Genomic DNA, 18494 nt, shown 5'->3' on the forward strand with positions numbered 1-18494 from the left:
ACTTAAAAAAATAGCTACTTTTCAAAAATGAATAACTACTTTTGAAAAATTAACTACTTTTCAAAAAAGGAATCGCTACTTTTCGAAAATGAATCACTACTTTTCAAAAAGGAATCGCTACTTTTCCAGAAATAAATGGTACTTTTCCAAAAAAGAATCAGTACTTTAAAAAAAAGAATCGCTACTTTAAAAAAATTAATCGATACTTTTTCAAAAAAGAATTGGTACAAAAAAAAAGAATCAGTACTTTAAAAAAATGAATCGCTACTTTTTCTAAAAATGAATCGATACTTTTAAAATGAATCTCTACTTAAAAAAAAAAGAACTGCTACTTTTCAAAAATGAATAACTACTTTTGAAAAACAAATCACTACTTTTCAAAAAAGGAATCACTACTTTTCAAAAATGAATTGCTACTACCCCCTACCAAAAAATTAATCGCTACTTTTCCAAAAATTAATCGCTACTTTTAAAAAATGAATCGATACTTTTTCAAAAAAGAATTGGTAAAAAAAAAAAAAAAAAGAATCAGTACTTTAAAAAAATGAATCACTACTTTTTCCAAAAATTAATCGATACTTTTAAAATGAATCTCTACTTAAAAAAAAGAACCTCTAAATTTAAAAAAAAATCGCTAATTTTTAAAAAAATGAATCGCTACTTTCCCAAAAATGAATTACTATTTTTTTAAAAAAAGAAAGAATTGCCACTTTTCAAAAAAATAATAGCTACTTTTCAAAAATGAATAGCTACTTTCCCAAAAAGAATAGCTATTTTTCAAAAATTAATTGCTACTTTTCAAAAATGAAATCGTTACTTTTCCAAAAAGAATCACTACTTAAAAAAAAAATGATTTGCTACTTTTCAGAAAGGAATTGTTACCTTTAAAAATGAATCGCTACTTTTGTAAAAAAGACTCGCTAATTACCTAATGAAATTACCATTACCATCATTAATAACTATTAACTAACGGACAAATTGTAAAGAACATTATCGTGTGTCTGAGACGTAATCAGAAGATTAGAAGATGTTTTTCACTTTAAAATAATGGTCCTGATCACTAGTAGTTCCTGGATAGTGACTAAGTAACACTTGAGTAATTGATGATGCATTTTCAAAACTGAGAGTAAAAAAGACAATTGCTCACATCTCAGACACTTTAATGTTGTGATTAGTAATTAATTAGTAATTCTTTATAATTTGTCATAGTTACCTATTAGTTCTTAATGATGCCAATCTCATTCTCTAATTATTGATTAGCTAATAAGGAACTATAGTCCTAAATTTGATATTACTTACTGATTAGTTAAGCTTGTCTCTATATTAGTTAATAGTAGTAGCTGAAGTGTTAATGTAGTACTACTCATTAATCCTGCATTACTTCCTCCATAGTTACTTATTAATGGCGGACCATTATTCTAAAGTGTTACCAAAGATTTTAATGATGGCTGCTTTTCAGTGTGTTTTATTGGTTACAAGATTTCAATGACTGTTCAGTTTTTCCATTACAATATTTCAGTGATGGTCGGTTTTGTTCCTTTACGAGATTTCAAAGAGGGTCGGTTTTGTTTCATTGCGAAATTTCAACGAGGAAAAATAAATAATATTTATTAATATATTATATTAGTAGTTAAAATTGAAAACCATTATTTTAAATTGTAATAATATTTCACTATAACAGTTTTCTGTATTTTTTAATCAAATAAATGCAGGCTTGATGAGCATATGAGACTTCTTTCAAAAACATTAAAAAACATTGTGTCAAGCCAGATGAAGCCTCGATTCGAGGATTGTGTTGATAGCATAGAAATCACATGACCCACTTTCTGTCCAATCACGCGCGCGATTCACTTTGAGTGTTGGAATGTTTGAACCCCCAGATCTTACTTTACGAGTAGGTTTTCATTCAGACTTATTCAATTAATTTTTTTAAATATGCAGTTATACAAGTAATATGAAGAATACAATAATAAAATATTTGCCACATGCAATTCATAAGATATGTGTACATTTTTCTTCGATTACATCATATTGATATTCATACTGGCATTAAATGCCACAGTTTAATGGGTAAATGAATTTATCACAGAGAGAAATTCAACACACACACACACACACACACACACACTGTTAGGCTTTTATTTGAGCACGTAACATGAAACTATCTATGGAATGTGTGGTGGCTGCTGTCTCGCTTCGTCCGACGAAGCTTCTTTCACAGGGTTTTGGCTATTTTATTTTTTACTAAACACCAGATGGCGCTGTTTTCGACACTCTCGAAGCTAAACCCTTTCCCGGAACAATGAAGGGAAAGCCTCAGTGTTTTGTGAGGCTTCATTTGCCCATCACTATTTTCAGGCCACCAAAACACATCATCATGTGAATGAAACAAAACACAAAAGTTTTCAATATTTAGTTGAAAACAGTGTTGTGTAAACAGCCCTCTAGTCAAAAGTCAAACTGCACAACCAAAGCAAACACTAATCACAATGATGATGACTTTAAACTAAACATTTTGAACAGAACATCATTAAACCTCTGTTTAATTCTCATTAAGATTTTCTGTAGATATCTGACAGAAATAAAGTCAATCTGGTTAGTAATGTCTTTTATGTTCAGTTGACTAAGGCTGTGGCTGAAGTCAGTTGTAACGTCTTCAATCGTTAGCTCCATTAATGGTAAACATTTGGCACCCTGTGTTTATTCCAACCTAAATTCAACATCTGCCTAATGTTGGACCTTGACATCAAACAATCATAAATATCTAACATGTTTGTGTACCAGTGTGTTTGATATGTACGACTCTTGGAGAATTGAGAAAGAAGATCACCCATAATCTTTTTTTTGTTTTTTCTTCCACTGTAAAACAGAACACGCTCAAAGAGAGCCAGCTGGCAATGTCGATTGTCCTCCATTTGTTTTTCTTAAGTCTCGTTTGATCTTGCGAGAACAGGTGTGTGGTCTCACGGTCCAGCTGAATCATCTAGTGTATGCGTTCAGAGGATTATAATGCTAAAAATCGGTTGAAACCATCATTATGTCTGTGGTCTCCCAGTTTGAAAATTGGTAAAGACTTTTACAAAAATTGTCTAGTGTTTCCCAGAGACACGTGATTTATGCATTATAATCTTTTGAACGCTCAAACATGTTTGATATTGATGATTTGAGATCAAGGACGCTCCGTCTCGATCGGATCAGTTAAGGGGTTATAATGACACCATAAACAATTTTTGGGCAAAAAAATAGTGTGCGACAAGCCTCGAATCGGGCCTCGAATCTCAACAATGGATGCTGAGAACAATAGTACTAAACTAAAAAGCATACATCACAGCATGAATTATGCTGATTGCTCATATCTGTTTGTCATTATAGTTTATTTTCTGCTCTTGGTTTTTATATGCAATCTTCTAACTCCTGTTGCAGTAAAACAGGGATTGTAATTTAAATGTATTAATAGCACAACAGAATTACTACATTAAATGACATCAGTGATTCAGGCTAATTCACATTGATTTTAAAACCATCAACAGCTAAAACTCATCATCTGGTCTCATTTTTTGCTGTACTGTAAATGTGTTTGATAAACACACTGTCACAGTAGCCAGAGAAGACAAAAACATTATAAGAATTAAGAGGCCAACTAATGGAAACACCAATCACCATTATGGTGACTTCAAATGCAACAAACATGAGTGTTAAACTTCTGTTAATAAGAACTTTTGTAGATGAAAGACAAAGTCAATCTGGTTAGTAATATGTGAAGCTGCCTTTTATCTTCAGTTGATTTCATCTAAAGCTGTGGCTGATGTCAGTTGTAGCTCTTGTGTTTCTGTTTGTCCCTTTTCCTGTTTTCTTCTTTCCTTCAGTGATTCTGCTGAGTTAATATTCTGCTTCAGTTAATGCTAAGATGATTGTAGAAATTTTGTGGCTCAGATAAGGTCCAGTTCGGGTTTATTTCCTTGCTTTTGGCTGACATGTGGCATTGCTATGGCCTGCATGTGGCTCATATCCGGCAAACAGGAGCGATCCACCCAAGTACAATTTGGGCCGGAACAAAGTTGCTATCATATTTTAAGTGGATTTAATTTTACTACTTTTAGTTTAACCTGTTAACTGTCACCCCCACTTTTTTTTTAGACAAGAAAATGCACTATCCAAACTTAAATGGTTGTAATTCAAGAATACATTGGAGTATAGACATAAGGCTGGTCTTGTTTTAAAGATGAAATTATTGTAGAAGTGAAATAACTTACGTAAATGAAACAGAAAAAAAGTTATAGAAGTTTAAGTTTATGAAAATGTAAAATGTAAAAATATAATATTTTATATTTTATATAAAATATGTAATTTACAAAACAAGTTTTACTATAAAACTGCAAGGAAATCAAAGCCAAAAATCTGAACAAGTTTTGTTCCAAATTTCAGGTTGTTCTATTTCACTTCAGTCAACACGCCACAGTATGGGTCAGCCTTGCTATATATATACATACAGGTGTTAATCACCCGCCCTTTCTCTTTTTTTGCCTCCTGGCTATCGATAGAGCTGTTAACGGTAAGATTCAGTTGCTTTGTTTCATTATAATAGCTGGTGGACGGGAGCCTCTTTGCCTGTGAAGGTGAAAGTTGCCTCGTGGCCGCGTGCTGTTTGGAAAGGAGCCTCTTTACCCGTGAGGGTTAAAGCTACCGCGTTAGTGTGATCTGTTATATAAAAACAAACACGTGAAGGTGAGTATTAAGGCTTAAAGTAGTAGGGTTAAGTTTGTTATTATAAGTTTTGTTATAATAAGTGATATATTATTTATAATTTAGGTGTTATTAGTTACACAGATCATTTGTAAAGGGGCCTCTTCACCTGTGAAGGTGAAAAGCTACCGAGTTGGAGTAAGCTGTTTTAAGCACAGCGTGGGAAGAGATTCATTGTTCAAGTCGGCCAGAGAAACCCTCTTTGTCTGTGAATACAAAAGCTAGCTGGTTTATTTTCACTTCCCTATCAAGATGCAAGGGGAAGATGACATTGAATGTCCAGAAGAGATCTCTGCAGGCCAAGTGCAGTATCGGCCTGAGCAGGATCTTCAAGAGGAAGGTGTCAGGCGTAAGCAATCTCGCAAACGCAAACATGTAGAAGTGGATCATCTTCAGAGGCAAATGCAAGGGATGCAAGAGACTTTGTTACAGGCACAACAGCGACCTTTAGGGCCTCTAGGTCCTGGGGAGCTGACGCATGGACAGCCATGCCGCCACCCAGATGAGTTATCTGTGATAGCATCTGGTGTGTTTGGAAGGGAAGACAATGCCATGCCATCAGATCAAGAGGACTTCTCTGATTCAGAAATGGGGGATGATTCTTCTCAGTCCTCGGATCCTGTTCCTTTGGATCCGTCAGATAAGGCAGTGATTGCTAGGGCAGCACAGCGGGCAAACCTAACTCCACAAGCTGCTTCAACTTCATCCTCAGTATTTGACAGAGGCTCACAGCGCCGGAAAATAGAAGGTTTGCCTATACTTCCAGACTTTATAACGGAGTTGCATTCTTCGTGGAAGGCCCCGAGTTCCACTGCCCTCCCTAGGACGCAGCTGGGCAACCTGGCAGGGGCGGCAGCTTATGGGCTGGCTTCAGCTCCGCAGATTGGGCCCACGTTTGCTATGCTGGCAGGAGCAACTGCCAGGGCTGGCAGAGATGCTACACACCCTAGCAAGCATTGTAGGGTAGTTGACAGTCAGCTGAGGAAAGCCTATCATGCCTCTGCCTTGTCTGCGAGACTTGCATGCACCAATTCCCTCCTTTTAGTTTATTTAGAAGGTATGCTGCAGGATTTGTCCTCGACTTTGACAAGCGAAGACATTCCAGAGACATTGCGGGTGGTGGATATGCTGATCCGAGGAACAAGTGCACATGCACAAGCTCTGGGACAGTCAATGGCCAGTGTGGTTCAAGCACGTCATCAAGTTTGGCTATCTCAGGCCAATCTTTTGGACCAAGACTGCATGGCAGTTGTAGCAGCTCCACTAGTCCCTGGTGAGGTCTTTGGAGCCCCTTCAGAGGCAGCGTTGGAGCAGTCCCGTAGGACAAGGGAACTGACACGCTCTGTACGTCGAGCACCAGCTATTCGTGGGCCTCGGATAACAACGGGGGGCAGTAGCTGGACTCGGCCTGAATCGTTAAACCAGGCCTACCCAAGTCAGCGTAGACCAGCTGCCCAAGGGGCTCTGGCTGGACCAAGCCAAGGAGTTCGCCAGTCCTTTCGTAGGGGCAGACAGGCAGAGACTTCCATCACACGGATGTCAGGCGGAAGGAATCGTCGCTGACGGTTCTCAGCCTCCGGCCACACACTTCTCCAGTCAACAGCTCCTCCACTGGCGCCAATGCACTCGTTGCCCATGGGTGCTAAGCACTTTGGAGTTCGGATACAGACTCCAATTCAGGTCAAGACCCCCCAGTTTTCAAGGGATTGTTCCTACTGTTTTAGGAGACAGGAAACAGCGCAAGTCTCTCGCAGCAGAGGTATCAGTCCTTCTGGGAAAGGGAGCAATAACACACCTGCCCTTGGAAGCAATAGGGCAGGGGTTTTATTCCACCTATTTCCTGATTCCGAAAAAGGATGGGAATCTTCGTCCCATCCTCAATCTCAAGGGATTCAACCGTCATTTAAAACGGCTGCCTTTCCGTATGCTCAACATATCAACTCTTTTAACCTTCATCAGGCAAGGGGACTGGTTCACAACAGTGGACCTCCAGGATGCTTATTTTCATATCCCAATTCACAAGGACCACAGGAAGTACCTAAGGTTCTATTTCCAGGGCAATGCATACGAGTACAATGTTCTCCCCTTCGGCCTGTCATTGTCTCCCCGCACCTTTACGAAATGTATGGATGCAGCGCTCATCCCCCTTCGTCGTCAGGGCATACGTATAGCAAATTACCTGGACGACTGGGTAATTTGTTCCCCTACGGAGCAGCAGGCCAGGAGCAACATAAAGGTGGTCCTAAGCCATTTACAGAACTTGGGGCTGAGGCTAAACAGCAGGAAGAGTTGTCTCGTTCCCACAAAGGTGGTGACGTACCTGGGGTTAACCCTGGACTCAACATTGATGAGAGCATCTCTGACTTCCCAGAGGCAATCGGTGTTGAGGGAATGTCTATCCCAGCTCCTCGAGAAGGAGCAGGTTACAGTGAAGTTTGGCCGGAGGCTGCTTGGCCTATTGGCAGCAGCCAGTCAGGTGGTACCATTAGGATTGCTACACATGCGCCCACTGCAGCTATGGTTAGCGAAATACAAAGTGAGTCCATACGAGAATGGACAGCGACTGATTCCAAAGGACAGGGATTGTCTTCCAACAGTTCGGTGGTGGCTCTCCACTCCAGGCCTAGAGCAGGGAGTTACACTGGGCCCGGTATGTTCAAGGGAAACGATAACAACAGATGCTTCACAGGAAGGCTGGGGTGCTGTCTGGCGAGGCAATCCAGTACAGGGGCAATGGAGTGCCTTGTGGAGAGGAGCACACATAAATCTGCTGGAACTGGAGGCGGTATTTCAGGCCTTAATCCATTTTCTGCCTCAGCTTCGGGAGAAGCATGTGATTGTCCGCTCGGACAGCACCACGGTAGTGTCATACATAAACCACCAAGGCGGGTTACGTTCAACGTCTCTTTATAGCAGAGATCGAGACCTTCTGTTATGGGCACATGCTCGGGGGGTGTCCCTGAGGGCCATACACCTTCCGGGAGAGGACAATGTGGCAGCCGACCTTTGAGGCCCCAGGCCAGGGGAATGGAGGCTACACCCAGCAGTGGTGCGGGAGATCTGGTCTCGGTTCGGGGTGGCGCAAGTGGATCTCTTTGCCTCACTGGAAACCACACATTGTCCCCTGTGGTATTCAATAGTGGGCCCCAGGGGGTCACTAGGAGTGGATGCTCTGGCAAACAAATGGCCTCCGATGCTTCTCTATGCATTTCCCCCTTTTCCTCTTCTGCCAGCGGTCCTAGCCAAAGTAATGATCCTGAAGGCCAAAGTCCTGCTGGTGGCACCAGATTGGCCCCAGCAGTCGTGGATGCCAGATTTGGTGGCAATGCAGAGGGGATCACCATGGTGTCTCCCAGTCAGAGTAGATATGCTGTCTCAGGCCCAGGGGAAACTCTGGCACCCGGATCCAGGGAGATACAAGCTGCATGTCTGGCCGCTAGACGGGAGCCTTCCAGAGCTCTTGGAGCGGCAGTCCTAACAACTTTGCATGCGGCAAAAGCCCCATCTACAAGGCGGCTGTATGCTGCTCGGTGGGAAAGGTTCTCTCGATGGTGCCAGTCCAACGGGGTAGACCCGGTTTCATGCGAGGTGGAGTCCGTTTTGTCTTTTCTCCAGTCCCTGTTGGATACAGGTCTGACAGAGTCAACCTTGAGGGGATATGTAGCTGCTATATCTGAGCGCCATATGGACTATGGAGGCAACACAGTTGGTGTCCATCCTCTTGTGAAATGTTTTCTGAAAGGAGCTCGTAGGTTATGCCCATCTCAATCTCGGCTAGTTCCCTCATGGGACTTGGCCATTGTCCTGAAGGCTCTGACCCAACACCCCTTTGAGCCATTGGAGTCTTTGAAGCTAGGGCTTCTTACATTGAAGACGGCATTTCTTTTGTCTATTGCTTCAGTTAGGAGGGTGAGCGAATTGCATGCCTTGTCAGTACACCCTGCGTGCTTGAGAATGGGAGAAGATTCATCTATTTCACTCCTTCCAAACCCCTCATTCCTGCCAAAAGTTTTACCTCGTTCTTATGTCTCCAGACCATTGGTGCTAGAACCCTTTCATCCCCCTCTTCATGATTCTGCAGAAGCAGCCAGATTGCATCTAGTCTGCCCAGTCAGAGCACTGAAAACATATATTACTCGCACTCAACAGTTAAGACGGACTAATCAGCTGTTTATCTGTTTCGGGGACTCAGTGCGAGGCCAGGCGGTATCCAAACAGCGGCTCGCAAGGTGGGTGGTCAGGCTGATAGAACTAGCCTACCACAGCGCAGGGATGCCTTCTCCCAAGGGGGTGGTGGCCCACTCTACCAGAGGAGTGGGTGCCTCTTGGGCGCTATTTAAAGGGGCCTCTCTGGAAGAAGTCTGTGCAGCAGCAGGTTGGTCATCCTCTTTGACGTTTGCCAGGTTCTATCGCCTGGACCTTGCTAAGATGGTTTCATCTACTATTCTGCAAGCAGCAGAACAAGTATAAACTGCTTTATGTTAAGCTATGTCAAGGTTATTACCTGGTGGTTTTGTTGTGAATTATGTGGAAAACTAATAAAATGTTCTGTTGCATTAATCGTTTTCCTGGTTATTGCCCCGCTAGATTCCCCTCCTGACCTTATCTGGTACACAGTTGACCCATACTGTGGCGTGTTGACTGAAGTGAAATAGAACGAAGGGTTACACAGGTAACCTAGGTTCTGTGAACAAAGTCAACACGCCATGAGGCGTGGTCACTCGGGGATTGCTTGAAGCCAGTTGGAAAAAGAAAAAGGGCGGGTGATTAACACCTGTATATATAGACGGTGATTGCAAGTGGGGCGTGGTTAATTTGATATACCGTCTCCTGACAGCTCATCCTTAGCAAGGCTGACCCATACTGTGGCGTGTTGACTTTGTTCACAGAACCTAGGTTACCTGTGTAACCCTTCGATACCTCAAAAAACAAGCTTTCAGTAAGATTTTGTTTGGGCGCAGTACCACACTTTTTCACTAGATGACAACCAAGCTCCATTGGTGACTATAAGGCGCCTCCATTTCCATATATGGTTTGAGTGATCTGAACCATATATTTCCATCATTTTCATAGTATTTATGAAGTAGACATCCTATATAGATGTAGTATGGGAAGTTTGGCAGAAAATTTATATGAATTCAGCCTCTAATAAAACATAAAAATAACATGACTGTGGGTTATAGATCACCGCCACAATCATAAATGTATTTTTTTTTCTATTAAAAACATTTTCAGACCTTTTTTTTCTCAAAAAATTGAATGGATGTTATCTTTTGAACTCTCGGCATGAAAACAAACATGTTTCAACCAATCTTTATTGATTTTTCATGTTCATCGCTATTTCAAAATAAAGGTCTGATCATGCCTTATGAGTATGAAAATATGCTTGTTGCAAATTGATAAATTACTGCTCCTCTATTTATTTTGAAAATCATGTAAAATATGTAAACTAGAGATTATAAGCTTTCAAATGATATATAGTTTGTCAAGATTAGTTGAGGTTTAGTATAGAATATTACTGTTTTAAATATGTAATGGGTGTGGGCCCACCGGTGGGCCCATGACAGTTAACAGGTTAAGGAGTCACCTCATCCCAAATCTGCTTGACTGTATCCTGTTCCACCACAACCTCACATTTATCTGAAGTGCACTAACTCAAGAAAGCTTTGAAAACACAAACACACAGTCAAGTGAAGGCTGCTCTAAACAGTGAAATGCAGCAGCTGCAGGAACTATAATCATTGACGCACACCACTGACCCACTTCCTGTTTAAAAACATGAACAAACACCCTCAAGATCCAGTCGGATATACCTGTTTCCAATGGATTTCCCCCCATATATTGTCCATATACATATAATTCCATATAATTTTTCATACACATGTAGCACTATACTGAGCAGCACAGCTGTGGCCTATAGAAATACTCAGTCACCTTACAGAAAGATGTAGACTGTATGAATGGAAACACCACTGCCTGCTCTCACAATCACTGTCAAGGGACTTCATTACAGGCAGTTTAGCGCAGGTTTAAAGCCAAATATACATTCTTTCTCTCTTTTTCTGTCCGGTTTCCCACATCTCTTGTAATTAGAGCCACAAATAATATTTTCTAAAGCCTTATTAACTCTTAATTAACTCATTTTCATTGTTTGGGGAGGTTGTTTTTCTATGCCACTTGTACAAACTCATCTTTCTCCGCTCATCTTGCATCTTCTTTTCCGATGTCATGGTTTGTTTTTTCAGCCGTTTCTCTGACACTCTCGCACTCTGTCTGATCTTATGTACGAGTGAGACCGAGCGAAAGATAGAAAAGAAACTAAGAATGATGAATATGAATGCAAGAATCTAAAGCGAGACAGTCTGTTGACATTGAGACCCTGCTTTCTTAAATCAACACCTCTAATGAGAGCCTGAGAGGTTAAGGAGCATAATGAAGGGTTAATTAGGCTTAATTAGCATCATTAATCATTAAAGCTGTCACAGACAGAGACATTATTACCAATTAGCAGACAGAACAGAAAACGTGTTGTTTTGTGTAATTTTACACATTGAGTAGCCTATTACAATAGCCTCAAAAAGTTTACCTTTTTCAGAAATCAGTTTGTGTTTCAAAACGTTTCTTTCTTTCTTTTTTATGAACAGAAACTTACTTTAAATGATAAACATGCCCGAAAAATATTCCATGGAGTTGTGTGAAGTGTGACTAGTATCGTGAAACACAGCAGCGCACTCAAGTGGTGAGATTGCGCTAATGCACACAAAAAGTGTTTTGTGAAATTTTCACAATCTCACACTCGCTCTATCAAAAATAAAACAAAGTTATTTTGACTTAACTGTATGTTTTATTGTGTTAATCATTTACAGTCTGATGCAACAATCCACAGAGAAAATACCCAGGGAGTAATACAGTGTTCACGTCAACTTTGGCCTTTGACTTGTCCACAAAATGAAACTCACACTTTCCCCCCCATGTAACGTACAGAAATTCTAATTTAATGGCACAACACACAAACACACACTCTCTCTCACCCACTCTCTCTCTCTCAAAAGCTGAGAAGCGTCGCAAATAGAAAGAGTACACCGGATTAGTTAGAAATGTTTTGAACGACTCAAAATGTGATTTTATGGAACATGTCAGGTTAGGTCTTTAAATATGTATTCAAAAGAAGGGAAAGAATTTCAAAATATACACACAAGGATGTTCTCATACTCTCCTCTAACAATGGACATTACACATGTAGGTCAGTTTTATCACAAACCACCACAACACACTAGCTTATCGATCCATAAATATACGATGAAAACACCAGATAATCTCGCAGTTTTAAAACATGGTTTTTCCATTAACAAACGCTCAAGACGTTTAAAGTCATGCAAAAATAACCATTAAGTACAACTTTTAGACAACTGATATAAATACTACCACATGATAATCCACCAGTTCTACTCAAAACATCCTTACATCCGTTTACAAATGAATCGGATTCGGAATTGATTATTTTAGTGTGGTTCTCTCATCCGACACAGCAGAAACCACAAACACCAGAAGAGGGCGCCATAACAACGCAGCGCGAGGCGATCGAGCCCCACCACCCATTTACCTTGCAAAACATTGTGTCCAAAAGACAGTCACAACTTTAATAGCCTTTGTCTGCTTTCAATTCCTTCCTTTTTGTGGTGGTGGATATCAAGTTACCACATTTTTAAAGTAGTGACTATAGTAGCCTAGCTATGTTTTTTTCTTTTCTTTTTCAGGACACTGTGTTACCATGGTAAATTTGTAGAATTTGAATGATTCGCTTCCACATCGCTGTTTACAATTCAAAAGGAAATTTGGCATCAAACGTCTGTAAACATGCATTTACTGACTATTTCAACACTCCTTTTTCCAAAAGGCAGAAAGAGTCAATAAAAAAATAAATGGACCATCGCTAAACTCTTAAATGTGTTATAAAATATTCACTTGAATTGTCAGAGTCAGAGCTTAAAGGATTAGTTCACTTTCAATTTAAAATTTCCTGATAATTTACTCACCTCCATGTCATCCAAGATGTTCATGTCCTTCTCTCTTCATTCGAAAAGAAATGAAGGTTTTTGATGAAAACATTCCAGGATTTTCCTCCATATAGTGGACTTCAATGGAGCCCATACGGTTGAAGGTCAAAATTAGTTTCAGTGCAGCTTCAAAGGGCTTTAAACGATACCAGACGAGAAATAAGGGTCTTATCTAGCGAAACCATCGCTCATTTTCTAAAAAAATAAAATAAAAATTAAAATTATTTATGTTTTAACCATAAATGCTCATCTTGAACGTGTTCTCTTCTTCTCCTCCACTGCTTAGTGTATTACTGCCCTCCACAGGTCAAAGTTTGAACTAATTGTTATATACTTGCACTAGCATATTGTATATGACAGTTTAGTTCAAACTTTGACCTGAGGAGGGCAGTCATACACTTAACAGCATCTATACTGCTGTAATTCAAATAAAGAAGAAGAGAGCTAGTTCAAGATGAGCATTTATGGTTAAAATGTATGCTTTTTTTTTTTTTTTCAGAAAATGAGTGATGGTTTCTCTAGATACCCTTATTCCTTGTCTGGTATCATTTAAAGCCCTTTGAAGCTGCACTGAAACTGTAATTTTGACCTTCAACCATTTGGGCTCCATTGAAGTCCACTTTATGGAGAAAAATCCTGGAATGTTTTCATCAGAAACCTTCATTTCTTTTCGACGGAAGAAAGAAAGACATGGACATCTTGGATGATACTGGGGTGAGTAAATTATCAGGAAATTTTAATTTGAAAGTGAACTAATCCATTTTTCTTGGGCACTTTTTCTTGTCTTGAGAGATGGCCTTGGATCTGTGTTTTCTCATTTAACCCATTATGTACTAGCATTCATAATACATTAGCTTTGCCGTTTCAGTATACGATGCTCACAGAACGCTCATTTTAAACTGTGAATATATGGTAGAGCTGTATAAAAAGCAGGAAAATCTCACTCTCAAAATCTTCCACAGACACATTCAAATATACATAACTATTCTGCCTTATTCGGTTTCAACAGGTTAGTTGTGAGATTAGACCTAAAAGTATCTAAAAATGTTTCTCTGTAGATTTCCAGACCACATTACTCATAATGCCTCTGTACATTAATGCTGTGTCCATCTCAGTCTCACACAACACATAATCAGAACACCTGACACATAACTTAGTAACTCAAAATAATAATTCACCTTTGTTATTTTGTAAATGTAAATCTCGCCGACCGCTTTCAAGGTATAGAATTACCGTGACATGAAAAAACATTTACTTAAACACTCTTACAGTAGCTACAGCCTTACCAAGTCACAAATGTACAGTTTTTCTCCTTTTTTGTCTTTTGTTTGCTTGAAATGATGTGTTTTTAGTCTTCAAGCAGTGACAGAAGAAGAAGTGTGATGGTGCTGGTGAGTCAGGGTCTCTGTGTGGTCTCTGTATCAGGGCCAAAGTGAGAGCATAATCTAATCTACAGAACATGTAGCACAAACACACAGAAGAGTATATATGGATTTACTCAATGTGTGTCCACAAGAGCCTGTGTTTACTGATTTACGCAGCACATGCATGTCTTTGTGTCGCTTTTCCGGTTACAACTCGAAGGGATTTTTTTGGACTTTAGGACCTTGAGTTTGTGTTAGATGAACTGGATGGAGAGTGGGTTTCTGGATAACCATCAGGTTTGGAGTAATAGATTCTGGCGGGAGCGGGATTGGGGTCGTGGGGGCGCTAGATTGAGTCTTCAGACTGGAGATGAGGGCAATAGAGCATATAGAGACTGATAACAGGCAGTGGAGTGTCGTCACAAAGGTAATAAAAAGCAGAACAGGCGATAAACAGTCAGATGAATGAGATGCTGTATGAGAATCTGTCCACCTCCAGTGGTTTTTGCTCTTCTTTTCTGTCTCTCAGTCTCTCTTTCACTCCGCCTCTCCCTCGCTACTCTCCCGCGCTCCGTGGCGCTCTTGGTGCGGGTCTCCCGTCATGCGTTCTGCGATTTCGCCCTTTCCTCACTTCCTTCAGGTGCTTCCACTTTTTAGAGTGCAGCGGGTCGTGATCCGGAGCCTCATTGGCTGGACCTGGCGCGGCCTTCCCTGATAGGCTGTGCTTGCGTGACCAAACTTGCTCACAGATCTGGTCGACCGTGTTAAGGTTTGGGTGATCCACCAACTGCATGAAGTCCCTGTACCAAAGCTTTTGATTGGCGGACGGCCCGTGATTGGTGTGGGAGTGGGCGGGGCTGCGAGGGTTAAGAGCGGAGGGGGCGGGGCCAGCCAAAGGTAAAATCTCAAGCGTGATGGCAAGGAGGGTCTGGATGAATCCATGTTCCATTGCGTGGCACTGATACACGCCGCCATCTCTACGCGCGGCTCGTCTCAGCAATAGGCCTCGCTCAGTCTGCAAAACACGCTCATCTAGATGAACCTGTGAACACACACACAAACACACACAATGAATGCATCAAGCATCAGTAGTGAGTACACTGACAGGAGAGAGAGAATGAAAGTCATTAATTTAAACAAAGACACACATTTATCATCTCTTATCAATGCTGTCTGCATCCGTCTTTCTCATAATAACCCCACATATCTGCCCCAGCCGGCCTCTCTTTCTCTCTCACCTCCTCCCGTGGGTTTTCCGGATGCCTCTGATAGGTCCATGTAATCTGGGCCTGTAATGATTTTGGGATACATTCCAGGAAGGAGCTGCTTCCATCCACAGCGTACAGCCTCTTCTCCAGGACACGCTGCTTCTGATGGTCTGCAGGACATACATGCAAAACACTGTTATACCTGCATTGTCACTTCTCAGCCATATATATAGACAGTCTAGTTACTCATTAGAAATCATTTTAATTCATTTGGCTTCCGACTTTACACTGTATATCAAGAGGTGACACAACGTTTCGCTTAACGTAAATTGCTTATCATACAAAAATGTTACCAAACAGTAAACAAAAATGTCCAACACTGACATATATGAACTGCACAGACTCAACAATGTGTAAAAAAAAGCCATGCACCGATATTAAAATAGCAATTAGACAATAAATATTTTAATGTTATGGCAGGCAACTGATAAATAGGCAATATTAAAAAAAATATTCAAATATTTTTTACAATTTAAAATGAAATATAAAATAATACAAACTTACATTTTTACTATAAGTGAATTTAGACATTGCAACATTATATTTACAGTGTGAAAATGGATAATTATCTTAATTATCTTAATAATCTTAATTTTGAGATGTATTGAAGATTAAATTTAACATTTGCAGTACACAAGTTTCAAGACTGCAGTTTAGGCGGGATTTAATATAGACTGGGTTGTATTTTTGTTTACTTTTAGGATGACGGGATGTCATGCAACCTCTCCATGTTGGGATTTGGACTTAGGATTTTATATTTAATAGCATAAAATATGATTCAAAAGTTAGATTTTTAAAAATGTTTTATTTTTTTAATAGCAAAGCTGAATTTTCAGCATCATTACTCCAGTCTTTAGTGTCACATGATCCTTCAGAAATCATTCTAATATGCTGATTTTGTGCTCAAAAAACATTTCTTATGATCAGTGTTGAAAACAGTTGTGCCATTTTTAATATTTTTGTGTAAGCAGAGATTCATTTTTTTCAGGATTCCTTCATGAATAGAAAGTTGAAAAGAACTGCATTTATTTGAAATATATTTTTTTTATAACAAAGTAATAACATTTTATGAATAGAATTTTTTAAAATCTTACTTTTTATCTCTGATTTTATTTTATCTCTGATACTTGTGAGCAGACTTTTGACCCACCATTGCTTTAATTCACATTGTGAATGAATAACAGTGGTGAGAACAGAGAAATGACTCCCCCTAGAGGCTGACAGTGGTACTACAGTATTACCTCCTGAGCAGAGAGCATTAGGATCCCCATTCCTCACATCCTGACGCCGGAACCTTCTACACATATAAGACAAATACACAACAACAACAAAAAAACCTTAACAAAAAATACTTAATCAGATCTGACTATCTCTAAATGTCTCTATTTTGCATTTTGAATCAGATTTTCTACGTGGCCTTGAAATTTTAGACTCCACTGTACAATGTGTTTGAATAAAGCCATTAATGGCAAGCATGCCTGAAGCGTTACCGTTTTGTGTTTGGCAGATAGCGTGTGCAGGTGTGTCCGTCCCAGGCACAGTATGGATCTCGAGCCAGACAGCATTCAGCACAGGCTTTACCGTACATACTGCAGCGGTGCAGAGGCACCTGGACAACACCTGTATCTGAGCCAATGTACAGCTGTTGCTGTAGAGAGAGAGAAAATCATCATATGATTTACTAATATGCTGCTTTCATATGTTTCTATATGACTGTTGAAAAATAGCTGATATTTTACAAAAATAAAGACATTCTCACCCGTTTAGAGGAAATCTGCATACTGATAATAGATGAAGAATCCTGCAATAAGAAGGCAGTACTGTTAGTAACACTTTACAATAAGGTCCTGTTAGTTAACGTTAGATTATGCATTAACTAACAATAAGCAATGCATTTGTTACCGTATTTATTTATTATCTTTGTCAATGTTAGATATTAAAAATACAACTATTCATGTTATCTCAGGTCCATTAAATAATATGAACAAAGACACCTTTGATTTGAATAATTAACTGAGATTAATAAATAAATACTTTAGAAGTCATTTTATTTGTTAGTTCATGTTAACTATAGTAGTTAACAAATGTTAACAAATAGAACATTTCTGTAAAGTGTTACCAGTTTTGATCTATTTTCTTTAAATATAAAGTGAATCATATTTGTTATTAACCCTAACCAGAAAAGAAAGCTATATGTATTTTTTGAATAATGTTTTTTATGTAATTATTTTATTTTTTCCAAATGAGGACATCAATAAATGGAGGTTTAGACTGCTTTAGCTGACTTCCGGTCACAAAATTGTCCCCAAATGAAAGGTGTAGTAAGTGATTTTTGAAAAACGCTGTTGAAAGTGGATCGGACTAATCACCACAACAAAGTTGTAGCCAATCAGCAGTAGGGGCGTGTCCACTCATGATGGGGGAGGAGAGAGGGTGAGCAAGAGAGAGATTTGAAGAAAGACTGTAGAAAGAGAGACATTACTAAAGAGGTAAGGTTAGAGGAATATCACTGGATAAAGAAGGGTTATGATCAGGCAAGGGCTTCAGGACCCACAATAATATTAGAAAAGCTTTCCAGCTCTGGAGAGACATAAGCGGGAAGGCCTGAAAATGGATGCAGAGGTTGTGTTGTTTCTGCTCCATACATAACATGAGCAACATTGGTTTTGAGTGTGTGCTAAACATCGATTAACAATGAATATATACTCTTGTGTACAGTATGTTTACATTTTTTATTCTTCTTTGTCGTTGTTGTTGTTCACCATCTTCACCATCTCCACTCTGGTCAATGCACGTTCATGAATTTTGGGGGCGGAGCAATGAAGGGTGAGATGTGTTTGGGTTGATTTCAGATATCAACGGTGTTCAACAATGATTCTCAGAAATCGATTACTGCACCTTTAAACACACACATTCCTTCTCTCACCTTAAAGACCTGAAGCTCCTCCAGCAGAAGCTCTGTGTTACTCCAGCTTCCCTTGGGCACAGAGATCACCTTCAGCACAGAGCCCACATCTGCAGAGAAACACAGAGGGGCTTTAACCAGGGACATAACCAGAAAA

The 18494-nt window shown here is 39.7% G+C and overlaps 1 protein-coding gene across 1 annotated transcript in view; it reads right to left on the reverse strand.

The window, feature by feature from the left end:
* Positions 1 to 13476: 13476 nt before the first annotated feature.
* sema3b (sema domain, immunoglobulin domain (Ig), short basic domain, secreted, (semaphorin) 3B) overlaps positions 13477 to 18494 on the reverse strand; it is a 39728-nt gene continuing 34710 nt past the window's right edge. The window contains exons 13-18 of the mRNA XM_067395069.1: positions 18359 to 18447; positions 17192 to 17233; positions 16923 to 17080; positions 16674 to 16729; positions 15403 to 15542; positions 13477 to 15206 (exon numbers count right to left, since the gene is read on the reverse strand). Of these exons, the coding sequence (XP_067251170.1) occupies positions 14721 to 15206; positions 15403 to 15542; positions 16674 to 16729; positions 16923 to 17080; positions 17192 to 17233; positions 18359 to 18447 (971 nt within the window). The 3' untranslated portion in view covers positions 13477 to 14720. The remainder of the gene's footprint in view (positions 15207 to 15402; positions 15543 to 16673; positions 16730 to 16922; positions 17081 to 17191; positions 17234 to 18358; positions 18448 to 18494) is intronic.

Source organism: Chanodichthys erythropterus, chromosome 9 (assembly GCF_024489055.1).
Source record: "Chanodichthys erythropterus isolate Z2021 chromosome 9, ASM2448905v1, whole genome shotgun sequence".
NCBI lineage: Eukaryota > Metazoa > Chordata > Actinopteri > Cypriniformes > Xenocyprididae > Chanodichthys > Chanodichthys erythropterus.